The following is a 15,493-nucleotide window of genomic DNA, read 5'->3' on the forward strand; positions in this document are numbered from 1 at the left end:
TGGGGTGGGGATAGAAGACAATGTCTTTGGTCTTCCCAATACTTAGTTGAAGGAAATTTCTTCTTGTACGGGACTGGATATCAGACAAGCAGCATGTTAAATGAAAGACAGTGGAGTGGTCATGAGAGGTGGATGTCATCAATGTACATATGCAACTGCATGTGACATTTGCTGTTGATATCACTTAGTGGCAACATGTAGTTGAGAAATAGGAAGGGCCGAGGATAGGTCCTTGGGGAACTCCAGAGGTAACTGTGTGGGGGTGGGAAGAGAAGCTATTGCAGGTGATTCTGTTGCTCGAATGGATAAATAAGAATGGAACCAGGTGAGGGCAGTTCTATCCAGTTGAAAAATAGTGGAGGAGAATAGTGCAGTCAGCTGTGTCAAAGGCTGCAGAGAGGTCGAGAGGAATGAGAAGAGATACCATGGTTTACCACACTCACAATCAGAGAGGATGTCATTTGCAACTTTGAATAAAGGGCATTTCAGTACTGTGGGAGATACGGAAACCTGATGGGAGCAAGTTAAACTGGAACTGCAGGAAAGATAGGCATGGATTTGGGACATACCAAGACATTCAAGAACTTTGGAGAGGAAAGGGAGGTTGGAAATTGGAGATTGCAAGTATAAGAGCGGTCAAGGTGGATTATTTGAAGAGGGGGTGATGATGGCAGATTTGAAATGGAGGGGGACAGTACCAGAGGAGAGGAAACCATTAATAGTATAAGCTAACATGGGGACAGGAAGAAAAGCTGGGTGGTTAGCAGATTGGTAGGAATTGTATCTCATGGACAACGTGAGCTCCGAAAGGCCATAAGGTGAGATAGGAGAGAAAATAGAGAAAAATGTGAATTTGGCCATGGGGATGGGGGGGAATCCTTAGCAGAAATTTGGCTTGGCGGGATATGGGAGGGAAGCAGCAGAGGCAACTAGATGGATGGTTTCAATCTTAGTAGTCTATGAGCTCCCTCCATCTGATAGTCATAGAGTCATAGAGTTATGCAGCACAGAAACAGGCCCTTCGGCCCACCGTGTCTGCGCCGGCCATCAAGCCCATCTATTCTGATCCCATTTTCCAGCACTTGGCCCGTAGCCTTGTATGTGATGGCATTTCAAGTGCTCATCCAAATATTTCTTAAATGTTGTGAGGGTTCCTTCCTCTACCACCTCTTCAGGCTGTGTGTTCCAGATTCCAACCACCCTCTGGGTGAAAAAGTTTTTCCTCAAATCCCGTCTAAAACTCCTACCCCTTACCTTAAATCTACAGGACAGAAAACTGAGCCGTGGTAAATGGCTATTTTTCAGGCTGGAAGATGGTAGACAGTGGTGTTTCCCAAGGTTCAGTGCTACGACCACTGCTTTTTTGATATTCATAAATGACTTGGATTTTGGAATACAGAGTAAAGTTTCAAGATTTGTCGATGATACTAGACTTGAAGGAGCGGTAAACAGTGAGGATGATACCAATCAACTGCAACAGGACATAGACAGGCTAGCAAAATGGGCAGACAAATGGCAGGTTGAAATTAATACAGAGAAATGTGAGGTGATGCATTTTGGCAAAAGGGATAGGGAAAGTCAACATAGACAAAATGGTACAGTTCTATAGAGCGTACAAGGACAGAGGGACCTGGGGGTTCATGTGCATCAATCTTTGAAGGTGGCAGGACATATTCAGAGAGGAGTTAGCAAAGCATATGGGGTCTTGGGCTTCATAAATAGAGGTATTGAGTACAAAAGCAGGGAAGTTATGCTGAACCTTTATAAAGCTCTGGTTAGGCCACAACTAGAGTATTGCGTCCCATTCTTGTCACAACACTTCAGGATGGATGTTAGGATCCTTGACAGGGTGCAGAGGAGATTTACCAGAATGATTCCAAGAATGAGAGACTTTAGCTACAAGGTTAGGTTGGAGAAGCTGGGGTTGTTCTCTGTGGGGCAAAAGACAATGAGGGAAGATTTGATAGAGGTGTACGAGATTATGACAGGTTTGGATAGGGTAGACAAAGAAAAGCTGTTGACATTAGCTGATGGCACAAGGAGTGGGGACACAGATTTAATGTTTTGGGCAGCAGATGTGGGGGGAGGTGAGGAAGAACTTTTTTTACGCAGTGAGTGGTAAAGACCTGGAACTCACTGACTAAAAGGGTGTTGGAAGCAGAGACACTGAATGATTTCAAAAGGAAATTGGATGGCAAATAAACTTACATAGCTACAGGGATGGGGCCAGAGAATGGGACTGATTGGATTGCTCTAGAGAGAGCCGACAGAGACTCAATGGACCAAATGGCCTCTTTCAGTGCCATAATGGACCTGGTGTTGGGGAATGAGCCGGGCCAGGTGGTTGACGTTTCAGTAGGGGTCTACTTTGGGAATAGTGATCACAATTCCGTAAGTTTTAGAATACTCATGGACAAAGACGAGAGTGGTCCTAAAGGAAGAGTGCTAAATTGGGGGAAGGCCAACTATACCAAAATTCGGCAGGAGCTGGGGAATGTAGATTGGGAGCAGCTGTTTGAAGGTAAATCCACATTTGATATGTGGGAGGCTTTTAAAGAGAGGTTGATTAGCGTGCAGGAGAGACATGTTCCTGTGAAAATGAGGGGTAGAAATGGCAAGATTAGGGAACCATGGATGACAGGTGAAATTGTGAGACTAGCTAAGAGGAAAAAGGAAGCATACATAAGGTCTAGGCGGCTGAAGAAAGACGAAGCTTTGAAAGAATATCGGGAATGTAGGACCAATCTGAAACGAGGAATTAAGAGGGCGAAAAGGGGTCATGAAATATCTTTAGCAAACAGGGTTAAGGAAAATCCCAAAGCCTTTTATTCATATATAAGGAGCAAGAGGGTAACTAGAGAAAGGATTGGCCCACTCAAGGATAAAGGAGGAAAGTTATGCGTGGAGTCAGAGAAAATGGGTGAGATTCTAAACGAGTACTTTGCATCGGTATTCACCGAGGAGAGGGACATGACGGATGTTGAGGTTAGGGACAGATGTTTGATTACTCTAGGTCAAGTCGACATAAGGAGGGAGGAAGTGTTGGGTATTCTAAAAGGCATTAAGGTGGACAAGTCCCCAGGTCCGAATGGGATCTATCCCAGGTTACTGTGGGAAGCGAGAGAGGAAATAGCTGGGGCCTTAACAGATATCTTTGCAACATCCTTAAACACGGGTGAGGTCCCGGAGGACTGGAGAATTGCTAATGTTGTCCCCTTGTTTAAGAAGGGTAGCAGGGATAATCCAGGTAATTATAGACCGGTGAGCCTGACGTCAGTGGTAGGGAAGCTGCTGGAGAAGATACTGAGGGATAGGATCTATTCCCATTTGGAAGAAAATGGGCTTATTAGTGATAGGCAACATGGTTTGGTGCAGGGAAGGTCATGTCTTACCAACTTAATAGAATTCTTTGAGGAAGTGACAAAGTTGATTGATGAGGGAAGGGCTGTAGATGTCGTATACATGGACTTCAGTAAGGCGTTTGATAAGGTTCCCCATGGTAGGCTGATGGAGAAAGTGAAGGCGCATGGGGTCCAAGGTGTACTAGCTAGATGGATAAAGAACTGGCTGGGCAACAGGAGACAGAGAGTAGCAGTGGAAGGGAGTTTCTCAAAATGGAGACGTGTGACCAGTGGTGTTCCACAGGGATCCGTGCTGGGACCACTGTTGTTTGTGATATACATAAATGATTTGGAGGAAAGTATAGGTGGTCTGATTAGCAAGTTTGCAGACGACACTAAGATTGGTGGAGTAGCAGATAGTGAAGGGGACTGTCAGAGAATACAGCAGAATATAGATAGACTGGAGAGTTGGGCAGAGAAATGGCAGATGGAGTTCAATCAGGGCAAATGCGAGGTGATGCATTTTGGAAGATCCAATTCAAGAGTGAACTATACAGTAAATGGAAAAGTCCTGGGGAAAATTGATGTACAGAGAGATTTGGGTGTTCAGGTCCATTGTTCCCTGAAGGTGGCAACACAGGTCAATACAGTGGTCAAGAAGGCATACGGCATGCTTTCCTTCATCGGACGGGGTATTGAGTACAAGAGTTGGCAGGTCATGTTACAGTTGTGTAGGACTTTGGTTCGGCCACATTTGGAATACTGCGTGCAGTTCTGGTCGCCACATTACCAAAAGGATGTGGATGCTTTGGAGAGGGTGCAGAGGAGGTTCACCAGGATGTTGCCTGGTATGGAGGGCGCTAGCTATGAAGAGAGGTTGAGTAGATTAGGATTATTTTCATTAGAAAGACGGAGGTTGAGGGGGGACCTGATTGAGGTGTACAAAATCATGAGAGGTATAGACAGGGTGGATAGCAAGAAGCTTTTTCCCCAGAGTGGGGGATTCAATTACAAGGGGGCACGAGTTCAAAGTGAAAGGGGAAAAGTTTAGGGGGGGGATATGCGTGGAAAGTTCTTTACACAGAGGGTGGTGGGTGCCTGGAACGCATTGCCAGTGGAGGTGGTAGACGCGGGCACGATAGCGTCTTTTAAGATGGATCTAGACAGATACATGAATGGGCAGGAAGTAAAGAGATACAGACCCTTAGAAAATAGGCGACAGGTTTAGATAGACGATTTGGATTGGCGTAGGCTTGGAGGGCCGAAGAGCCTGTTCCTGTGCTGTAATTTTCTTTGTTCTTTGTTCTTTATAATGACTCTATGAAGCTAAGTGCTGAAGGGTTGGTGTAGGGACTTAGAAGGGCTTAGTATTTGAGAGAGGAAAAGTGAAAGCAGGAGAAAGGGGCCCAGAGAGGTAAAGAGAAGGGAAAGGGAAATAGAAACGATAGGCTTAGGTCTGGAGTAGCAGCCAAAACGCACATGTGAATGGACATAGGGAAATTCAAGTTACAAATCTGTGGTTACATAGCAAGATAAGGATATACATGCCCTGATAATAAATGGGTAATAGAGAGGAAAAGGAAATAGACTTCCATTCATATAGTGCCTCTCATGACCTCAGGATGTCCAAAAGTATTTTTTTTAATTTGTTCATGGGATGTGGACGTTGCTGGCTATGCCAGCATTTATTACCCATCCCTAATTGCCCTTAAGAAGGTGGTGGTGAGCTGCCTTCTTGAACTGCTGCAGTCCTTGGGGTAAAGGTACACCAACAGTGCTAGCGGTTTGATACAACTGAGTGGCTTGCTAGGCCATTTCAGAGGGTAGTGTACTGTGAGGCTGGAGTCACATGTCGGCCTGACCAGGTAAGGATAGCAGATTTCCTTCCCTAAAGGACATCAGTGAACCAGTTGGGTTTTTACAACAATGGTTTCATGGTCACCATTAGACTAGCCTTTAAATTCTAGATTTATTAATTGAATTCAAATTTCACCATCTGCCATGGTAGGATTCGAACCCATGTCCCCAGAGCATTAGCCTGGGCTCTGAATTACTAGTCTAGTGACATTACCACAACGCCACTGCCTCCCCAGCTAATGAAGCACTTTTGAAGTGTAGTCACTGTTGTAATGTAAGAAACAATGGAAGGGAGTCCAAAGCTAATGTCACTGGTCCAGTGGTTGGACAAAGTTGATGTAGATATGGTAAATCAGCTTGGAACATCAAGACAGATATGGAGAATGGCTGAGTAAAGAAGCTATTTGAAGGGTAGAATATTATTTTAAAAATGCATCCCAATGTGCTTCACAGAGCTATAATCAGTCAAGAATAGTCACTGACAAAGAAGAAGATATTTAGATAGGTGATCTGGAACTTGGTCAAAGAGGTAGATTTTAAGGACGGTTTCAAAAGGAGGAAAGGTAGGTGGAAATGCGGAGGTGTTTCAGAAAAGAGAAAAAGCTCCAAAGACAGTCAAGTATATGGAACAGTGTGCACATAATAACAATAATACAATTCAATGACTACAACATCATTTGACCTTATGTCTACATTCCTCTTTCCCTGTGAACTGTGAGGAGGAGAGCAATAAATTTCAAGAACATAGACAGAATAGGCGGACCTGTGGAAGATTAAATTTAACGCACAACAGTGTGAAGTGATTCATTTTGGTAAGAAGAACGAGGAAAGGCAATATGAATTAAAGGGTACAGTTCTAAAGGGGTTGCAGGAGCAGAGGGACCTGTGGGCATATGTGCAAAAATCGTTAAAGATTGCAGAGCAGGTTGAGAAGTGGTTAATAAAGCGTACGTGGTCCTGGGATTTATAAATAGAGGTATAGAGTATAAAAGCAAGGAAGTTTTGATCAACCTGTATATAAAATATTAGCTCAGCTTCAACTGGAGTATTGTGTCCATTTCTAGGCACCACACTTTAGGAAGGATGTCAAGGCATTAGAGACAGTCCAGAAAAGATTTACAAGAATGGTTCCAGGAATGAGGCACTTCAGTTACCTGAATCGGCTGGAGAAGCTGGGCCCGCTCTCCGTGGGGAAGAGAGGATTGAAAGGAGATTTGATATAGGTGTTCAAAATCATGAGGGGTTTTGACAGAGAAGATGAAGGAAAAACTGTTCCCATTAGCCGAAGGATCCAGAACCAGAGGAAACCGATTTAAGATAATTGGCAAAAGAACCAGAGGCAACATGAGAAAAAACTTTTTTATGCGAGTGTTTAGGATCTGCAATGCTATGCCTGAAAGTGTGGTGGAGTGAGATTCAACCAAGGCCTTCAAAACAGAATTGGACAATTATCTGAAGAGAAAGAATTTGCAGGACTACAGGGAAAGGGCCAGGAAATGGGACTAGGTGAGTTGCTCTTGCAGACAGCCAGCATAGACACAATAGGCTGAATGGCCTCCTTCTGTGCTGTAGACATTCTTTGATTTCCTCTCCACAGATCCTTCTGATTTTTGCCATATATACCCAATTCCAGCTCCCTTACATCAGGAGTGCAGATGGCCAGAGTTTCACCTTCCCATAGCACAGTCCATCATTACAATATACATGTGCACTACATGCAAAACCTCGGGGCTGGACTTGACCAAGCCCTCGGCGTCGGGCTCCGTGGTTGGGGAGCGGTGGGCAAAAGATGGGGCTGGCAGCAGTCCGCCACGGGGCCCAACGTCGAGAGAGCCCGGCCCAATCCTCCCGGCAATAATGAAGAAATTAAAACAGAGGAAATTAAATGCTTACCTCTTCAAGCTCCTCAGATTCTTCTTCCTCTTCTTCATGCTCCTCTTCCTCAGTTTCTCCTTTTTTTTTATCTTTCTCTAACTTGTCTGGATTCCATTGTTCTCGCTGGTATATTTTCCCTGTGATAGGATCATGACGTTGTCCAGACACACGTTCACACAAGTCATAATCGGGACACTATTAACAAATATAAAAGAAATGATTTGAAATTTTCTCCCTGTAACATATTGTATAGTCTTTCTGATTTTTTTCTGTTTATCATGCTTCAAATATTTAAATTCTTTTATTCATTTGTGTCTGACAACAGAAGTTTAGAAGTTTACTGAAACATAATCATAACACACAACTCATTTTACCATACTTAATTCCTTCATGCAATCTGTTTGCCATTTTATGGATTATTGCCAGAACAGCAAATGATTTGCATAGCCTCAAAATTGCTGAAGCGAGATATCTCGTCCTTTAGGTCATATAATTTTTGTGCCACAAATTGCTGAAAATGCAAATTGACAATGGCACGACGAGGTCAAAGGGGCATCTGGGACCTCATGAACATTGGCTCCATTGGTCTATCTCCTTAACCAATGAAAATTAAGGATACAGAAAGAAACAGAATGGATGGTGGGAATGGTAATAAGGTGAATTAAAGTCAAATTAGATACAAAAAGAGAAATAAAGAGATAGAAGGAAGAGACATAAATGAAAAGTAAGAAAAAATATTTAAATTTTAAATATGGAATTTAAAATCCTCTAGGAATAATTTACTGAGACTCCATAGTTTCAATAGGTCCCCTTTTGGGCCTCCAGGTTGACTTTCATGTCAAGACCATAAATTACCTAATTAACAGAGTCACAGAATTGTTACAGTGCAGAAGGAGGCCATTCAGCCCATTGTGTCCACACCAGCTCTCCGAAAGAGCAACTCACTCAGTTCCATTCCCCTGCCTTCTCCCCGTAATGCTGCACATTCTTCCTTTACATATAACAGTCTAATTTCCTGTTGAACGCTTCAATTGAACCTGCCTCTACCACAGTCTCAGGCAGTGCATTCCAGACCTTAACCACTCTCTGCGTGAAAAAGTTTTTCCTCATGTCACTTTTGCTTCTCTGACCAAATGCTTTAAATCTATACCCTCTCATTCTCAATCCTTTCACAAGTAGGAACAGTTTCTCTCTGTCTGCTCTGTCCAGACCCGTCATGATTTTGAATACCTCTATCAAGTCACCTCTCAAGTCTTTATGGGATGAAAACAGCCCTAAATGCCTGTGGCGATATTTATATTTACAATGCAAATCCAGCAACTTTTTGACACTCATGGGGGTTTATGGTTTTGCAAGGCTAACCACAAATAGTCCAGCAATTTGTGGCAATTTACAACTGATGGCCTAATTCTTTCTCTCCACAAATTGTTGAGGATTTCCTTTTAATGCACTAGCCATGGCAGTCGCTGTGAACTAGCCCTTATTTTCCCAGCTATTTCTGGGCCCATGCTGAAGCTCTTTAATGTTGAAGTTTCCAAGAGTTTTTCATTTAATCCTGAAGCACTTCTTCAACTAAGTGCAAAACTTAAAACACAATGTTTCATTATCTACTCAGCCCTGTAATACAGTTCAGTTCCTTTATACTTAGAGTTACCAGTAAACCACATAGATGTGACTGGCACATCAGGGTCCATACTCTGATAGCTACCTGTGATCTTAGCTGTACTCAAATAATTGACCAACACCTCTAAATGTAAACAAATACAACATTTAAGAACTGATGTGTCCCTGTTAATTGAAGGGACCAGAATGGTATTAATTTAAGTTCAAACTATGGAAAACTGAGAGGGTAGCAAGAATTTTCTTGGTTACTTAAACTACAGAAAGATCAGTGTCTTGGGTCTTAAATGTTCAAATAGTGTTTTCTTTTATATTTTAGAGAACCTTTAGATCTCAATTTTCAAAAATACAGAATTCCTGATATTTTAAACTGAAAGATAAAGAGCGATATGTAATCATTGACACTTCATATATGCTGAAAATATATAATGCATAAATCAGAGGGCAGGAGTGAGGTCATGATGGGATTTAAACACCAAGATAAAAATTTCAAATCCTAACTGTTGGAAGACTAAAGAGGGGAATTTTAACATTGGTGAGCGGGTGGGATTGGATGCGGGTGTTAAATCAGCAAAAACTCCAAGCACATCGCGAAGCAGGTTCCAACTCGTTGACCTGCAGGTTTTCCTGAGGTGGGACCAAGGGGCAGGAGGCCAACCTGCTCCTTGGAGGTGGGTTGGCATTTCAAATACATTAATGAGGCAGGACTCCTCGGATTTAGCCTGCTTTGACGCTTTAATTCTGGCCTACAAAAGTGTCTGTGGTCACGATCATCTTTGCGTCAGGCTGCTGTACACGCCAGGTGACTAATGTACTGTATGCACAGAGAAGAGCACATGGGATTGGAGGTAAACTACTGACATGGATAGAGAACTGGTTGGCAGACAGGAAACAAAGAGTAGGAATAAACAGGTCGTTTTCCGAGTAGCAGTCAGTGACTCGTGGGGGACCGCAGGGATCAGTGCTAGGACCCCAGCTATTCACAGTATATATTAATGATATAGATGAGGGAATTAAATGTAATATATCCAAGTTTGCAGACGACACAAAGCTGGGTGGGAGTGTGAGCTGTGAGGAGGATGCAGAGAAGCTCCAGTGTTATTTGGACAGGTTGAGTGAGTGGGCAAATACATGGCAGATGCAGTATAATGTGGATAAATGTGTGGTTATCCACTTTGGTGGCAAAAACAGAAAGGCAGATTATCTGAATGGCGATAGATTGGGAAAGGGGGAGGTGCAGCGAGACCTGGGCTGAAAGTAAGCATGCAGGTGCAGCAGGCAGTTAAGAAGGTAAATGGTATGTTGGCCTTCATAGTGAAAGGATTCGAGTACAGGAGCAAGGATGTCTTGCTGCAATTATACAGGGCCTTTGTGAGACTACATCTGGAATATTGTGTGCAGTTTTGGTCTCCTTATCTGAGAAAGGATGTTCTTGCTATGGAGGGAGTGCAGCAAAGGTTCACCAGACTGATTCCTGGGATGGCAGGACTGACGTATGAAGAGAGATTGGGTCGATTAGGCTTCTATTTGCTGGAGTTTAGAAGAATGAGAGGGGATCTCATGGAAACCCATAAAATTCTAACAGCACTGAACAGTCTAGATGCAGGAAGGATGTTCCCGATGGTGGGGGAGTCCAGGACCAGGGGGTCACAGTCTAAGGATAAGGGTTAAACCATTTATGGCGGCACAGTGGCGCAGTGGTTAGCACCGCAGCCTCACAGCTCCAGGGACCCGGGTTCGATTCCGGGTACTGCCTGTGTGGAGTTTGCAAGTTCTCCCTGTGTCTGCGTGGGTTTTCTCCGGGTGCTCCAGTTTCCTCCCACAAGCCAAAAGACTTGCAGGTTGATAGGTAAATTGGCCATTATAAATTGTCATTAGTATAGGTAGGTGGTAGGGAAATATAGGGACAGGTGGGGATGTTTGGTAGGAATATGGGATTAGTGTAGGATTAGTATAAATGGGTGGTTGATGTTCGGCACAGACTCGGTGGGCCGAAGGGCCTGTTTCAGTGCTGTATCTCTAATCTAACCTAATCTAATCTAATTTAGGACTGAGATAAGGAGGGATTTCTTCATCCAGAGATCGGTGAACCTGTGGAATTCTCTACCACAGAAAGCAGTTGAGGCCAAATCATTAAATATGTTCAAGAAAGAGTTAGATATAGTTCTTAGGGCTAAAGGGATCAAGGGATACAGGGAGAAAGCGGGAACAGGGTACTGAGTTTTGATGATCAGCCATGATCTTATTTAATGGCGGTGCAGACTCAAAGGGCCAAATGGCATCCTGCTGCTCCTATTTTTCTATGTTTTCTAAGAGAATGCATTGCCTTATCTCTTTCCAAAGAGAAGCACGCAGCGCATGCACACGCCTTTGCCAAAATAACTGGCTTCCCCATGGTACAGGATGTCATTGACAGTATACTTGTTGCTTTGCACGCACCACATTAAATTCAGAGATGTAGCACAACTGGTTTTAAAAGAGGGAGCTGCAGAGATAGTGGATGCATTGGTTTTGATTTTCCAGAATTCCTTAGATTCTAGAACAATTTCCAAGGACTGGAATAATGCCACTATTTAGGAAAGCAGGAAGAGAGAAAAAGGGGCTCTATCAGCCAGTTAGCCTGACCTCAGTTGTATGCAAAATGCTATAATCTAATATTAGAGACATGGTAACAGGGCACTTAGAAAACCTTAATAGTAATCTTAAGTACAGTCAACACGCATTTATGAAAGGGAAATCGTGTTTGACAAATCTGTTTTTTGAAGATGTAAATAGTAGTATGGTTAGGTAGTCCATTTGGATTTTCAAAAAACATTCAACTTACCTTTTTGTTTTGGCAGTTTCTTTTTGCAGCAGTGACAGGGAGAGCGAGGTGGCAGCTGGGTAAGTGAGTTTACAACTTAGATAAACTTACCTTTTTGTTTTGGCGGTTTCTTTTTGCAGCGGCGACAGGGAGAACGAGGTGGCAGCTGGGTAAGTAAGTCCTATATATTTGGGCAGCGGCTGAACCCGAGACACTACACCTGTAGTGTCTCCCACCCGCCCTCCTCCTCTAACCAAAAAAAAAAGGACTCGGTGGTGTGCAGATAAGGTAAGGCTTTTTCTATTTGTTTTTCCTGTGATTGGTGAAAACTTTTCGTTCCTTTTTCGTTTATCTAAGTTAAGACTAACTCAAGCTTAAGATTAAAAATGGCAGGAAATCTCAAACCCGTGTTATGCTCCTCTTGCTCAATGTGGGAGCTCAGGGACACGGCTGATGTCCCTGACTCCTTCACGTGCTGGAAGCGTGTCCAGCTGCAGCTCATGTTAGACCGCATGATGGCTCTGGAGCTGCGCTTGGACTCACTTTGGAGCATCCGCGATGCTGAGGAGGTCGTGGATAGCACGTTTAGCGAATTGGTCATACCTCAGATTAGGATTGCTGAGGGAGAAAGGGAATGGGTGACCAAAAGGCAGAGAAAGAGCAGGAAGGCAATGCAGGTGTCCCCTGCGGTCATCTCCCTCCAAAACAGGTATACCGTTTTGGATACTGTTGAGAGAGATGGCTCACCAGGGGAAGGCAGCAGTAGCCAGGTTCATGGCACCGTGGTTGGCTCTGCTGTTCGGAAGGGCGGGAAAAAGAGTGGAAGGGCTATAGTCAGAGGGGATTCGATTGTAAGGGGAGTAGATAGGCGGTTCTGTGGTCGAAAACGAGACTCCCGAATGGTATGTTGCCTCCCAGGTGCATGGGTCAGGGATGTCTCAGATCGGCTGCAGAACATTCTGAAAGGGGAGGGTGAACAGCCAGTTGTCGTTGTGCACATAGGCACCAATGATATAGGTAAAAAATGGGATGAGGTCCTACAAGCAGAATTTAGGGAGTTAGGAGCCAAGTTAAAAAGTAGGACCTCAGAGGTAGTAATCTCAGGATTGTTACCAGTGCCACGTGATAGTCAGAGGAGAAATGAAAGAATAGTCAGGATGAATGCATGGCTTGAGAGATGGTGCAGGAGGGAGGGGTTCAGATTCTTGGGACATTGGGACCGGTTCTGGGGGAGGTGGGACTATTACAAATTGGACAGTCTACACCTGGGCCGGACTGGAACCAATGTCCTTGGGGGTGCTTTTGCTAACGCTGTTGGGGAGGGTTTCAACTAATGTGGCAGGGGGATGGGAACCAAATGAGGAGGTCAGTGGACAGTAAGGAGGTAGTAACTAAAGCCTGTAAGGAACTAGATAATGAAGTCAGCGTGACTAAGGGGAAGAGGAGGCAGGGAGCAGATGATGAACGCAAAGGGACTGGTGGTCTGAGGTGCATTTGTTTTAATGCAAGGTGTAGTAGGTAAGGCAGATGAACTTAGGGCTTGGATTAGTACCTGGGAGTATGATGTTATCGCTATTACTGAGACTTGGTTGAGGGAAGGGCATGATTGGCAACTAAATATCCCAGGATATCGATGCTTCAGGCGGGATAGAGAGGGAGGTAAAAGGGGTGGAGGAGTTGCATTACTGGTCAAAGAGGATATCACAGCTGTGCTGAAGGAGGGCACTATGGAGGACTCGGGCAGTGAGGCAATATGGGCAGAACTCAGAAATAGGAAGGGTGCGGTAACAATGTTGGGGCTGTACTACAGGCCTCCCAACAGCGAGCGTGAGACAGAGGTACAAATATGTAAACAGATTATGGAAAGATGTAGGAGCAACAGGGTGGCAGTGATAGGAGATTTTAATTTTCCCAACATTGACTGGGATTCACTTAGTGTTAGAGGTCTAGATGGAGCAGAATTTGTAAGGAGCATCCAGGAGGGTTTTCTAGAGCAGTATGTAAATTGCCCAACTCGGGAAGGGGCCATACTGGACCCGGTGTTGGGGAATGAGCCGGGCCAGGTGGTTGATGTTTCAGTAGGGGACTACTTTGGGAATAGTGATCACAATTCCGTAAGTTTTAGAATACTCATGGACAAAGACGAGAGTGGTCCTAAAGGAAGAGTGCTAAATTGGGGGAAGGCCAACTATACCAAAATTCGGCAGGAGCTGGGGAATGTAGATTGGGAGCAGCTGTTTGAAGGTAAATCCACATTTGATATGTGGGAGGCTTTTAAAGAGAGGTTGATTAGCGTGCAGGAGAGACATGTTCCTGTAAAGATGAGGGATAGAAATGGCAAGATTAGGGAACCATGGATGACAGGTGAAATTGTGAGACTAGCTAAGAGGAAAAAGGAAGCATACATAAGGTCTAGGAGGCTGAAGAAAGACGAAGCTTTGAAAGAATATCGGGAATGTAGGACCAATCTGAAACGAGGAATTAAGAGCGCTAAAATGGGTCATGAAATATCTTTAGCAAACAGGGTTAAGGAAAATCCCAAAGCCTTTTATTCATATATAAGGAGCAAGAGGGTAACTAGAGAAAGGATTGGCCCACTCAAGGACAAAGGAGGAAAGTTATGCGTGGAGTCAGAGAAAATGGGTGAGATTCTAAACGAGTACTTTGCATCGGTATTCACCGAGGAGAGGGACATGACGGATGTTGAGGTTAGGGACAGATGTTTGATTACTCTAGGTCAAGTCGGCATAAGGAGGGAGGAAGTGTTGGGTATTCTAAAAGGCAATAAGGTGGACAAGTCCCCAGGTCCGGATGGGATCTATCCCAGGTTACTGTGGGAAGCGAGAGAGGAAATAGCTGGGGCCTTAACAAATATCTTTGCAGCAACCTTAAACACGGGTGAGGTCCCAGAGGACTGGAGAATTGCTAATGTTGTCCCCTTGTTTAAGAAGGGTAGCAGGGATAATCCAGGTAATTATAGACCGGTGAGCCTGACGTCAGTGGTAGGGAAGCTGCTGGAGAAGATACTAAGGGATAGGATCTATTCCCATTTGGAAGAAAATGGGCTTATCAGTGATAGGCAACATGGTTTTGTGCAGGGAAGGTCATGTCTTACCAACTTAATAGAATTCTTTGAGGAAGTGACAAAGTTGATTGATGAGGGAAGGGCTGTAGATGTCATATACATGGACTGCAGTAAGGCGTTTGATAAGGTTCCCCATGGTCGGCTGATGGAGAAAGTGAAGTTGCATGGGGTCCAGGGTGTACTGGCTAGATGGATAAAGAACTGGCTGGGCAACAGGAGACAGAGAGTAGCAGTGGAAGGGAGTTTCTCAAAATGGAGACGTGTGACCAATGGTGTTCCACAGGGATCCGTGCTGGGACCACTGTTGTTTGTGATATACATAAATGATTTGGAGGAAAGTATAGGTGGTCTGATTAGCAAGTTTGCAGACGACACTAAGATTGGTGGAGTAGCAGATAGTGAAGGGCACTGTCAGAAAATACAGCAGAATATAGATAGACTGGAGAGTTGGGCAGAGAAATGGCAGATGGAGTTCAATCAGGGCAAATGCGAGGTGATGCATTTTGGAAGATCCAATTCAAGAGTGAACTATGCAGTAAATGGAAAAGTCCTGGGGAAAAATGAAGTACAGAGAGATTTGGGTGTTCAGGTCCATTGTTCCCTGAAGGTGGCAACGCAGGTCAACAGAGTGGTCAAGAAGGCATACGGCATGCTTTCCTTCATCGGACGGGGTATTGAGTACAAGGGTTGGCAGGTCATGTTACAGTTGTATAAGACTTTGGTTCGGCCACATTTGGAATACTGCGTGCAGTTCTGGTCGCCACATTACCAAAAGGATGTGGATGCTTTGGAGAGGGTGCAGAGGAGGTTCACCAGGATGTTGCCTGGTATGGAGGGCGCTAGCTATGAAGAGAGGTTGAGTAGATTAGGATTATTTTCATTAGAAAGACGGAGGTTGAGGGGGGACCTGAT

General features: G+C 44.3%; 1 protein-coding gene across 5 annotated transcripts in view; it reads right to left on the reverse strand.

Annotated features, from left to right (window-relative positions):
* ak9 (adenylate kinase 9) overlaps positions 1 to 15,493 on the reverse strand; it is a 455,773-nt gene that overhangs the window by 414,551 nt on the left and 25,729 nt on the right. For all 5 annotated transcript variants that reach the window (XM_068027233.1, XM_068027231.1, XM_068027230.1 and 2 more), the window contains exon 7: positions 7,092 to 7,268. In XM_068027233.1, the coding sequence (XP_067883334.1) occupies positions 7,092 to 7,268 (177 nt within the window). The remainder of the gene's footprint in view (positions 1 to 7,091; positions 7,269 to 15,493) is intronic.

This window comes from Heterodontus francisci, chromosome 3, assembly GCF_036365525.1.
Source record: "Heterodontus francisci isolate sHetFra1 chromosome 3, sHetFra1.hap1, whole genome shotgun sequence".
NCBI classification, from domain to species: Eukaryota; Metazoa; Chordata; class Chondrichthyes; order Heterodontiformes; family Heterodontidae; genus Heterodontus; species Heterodontus francisci.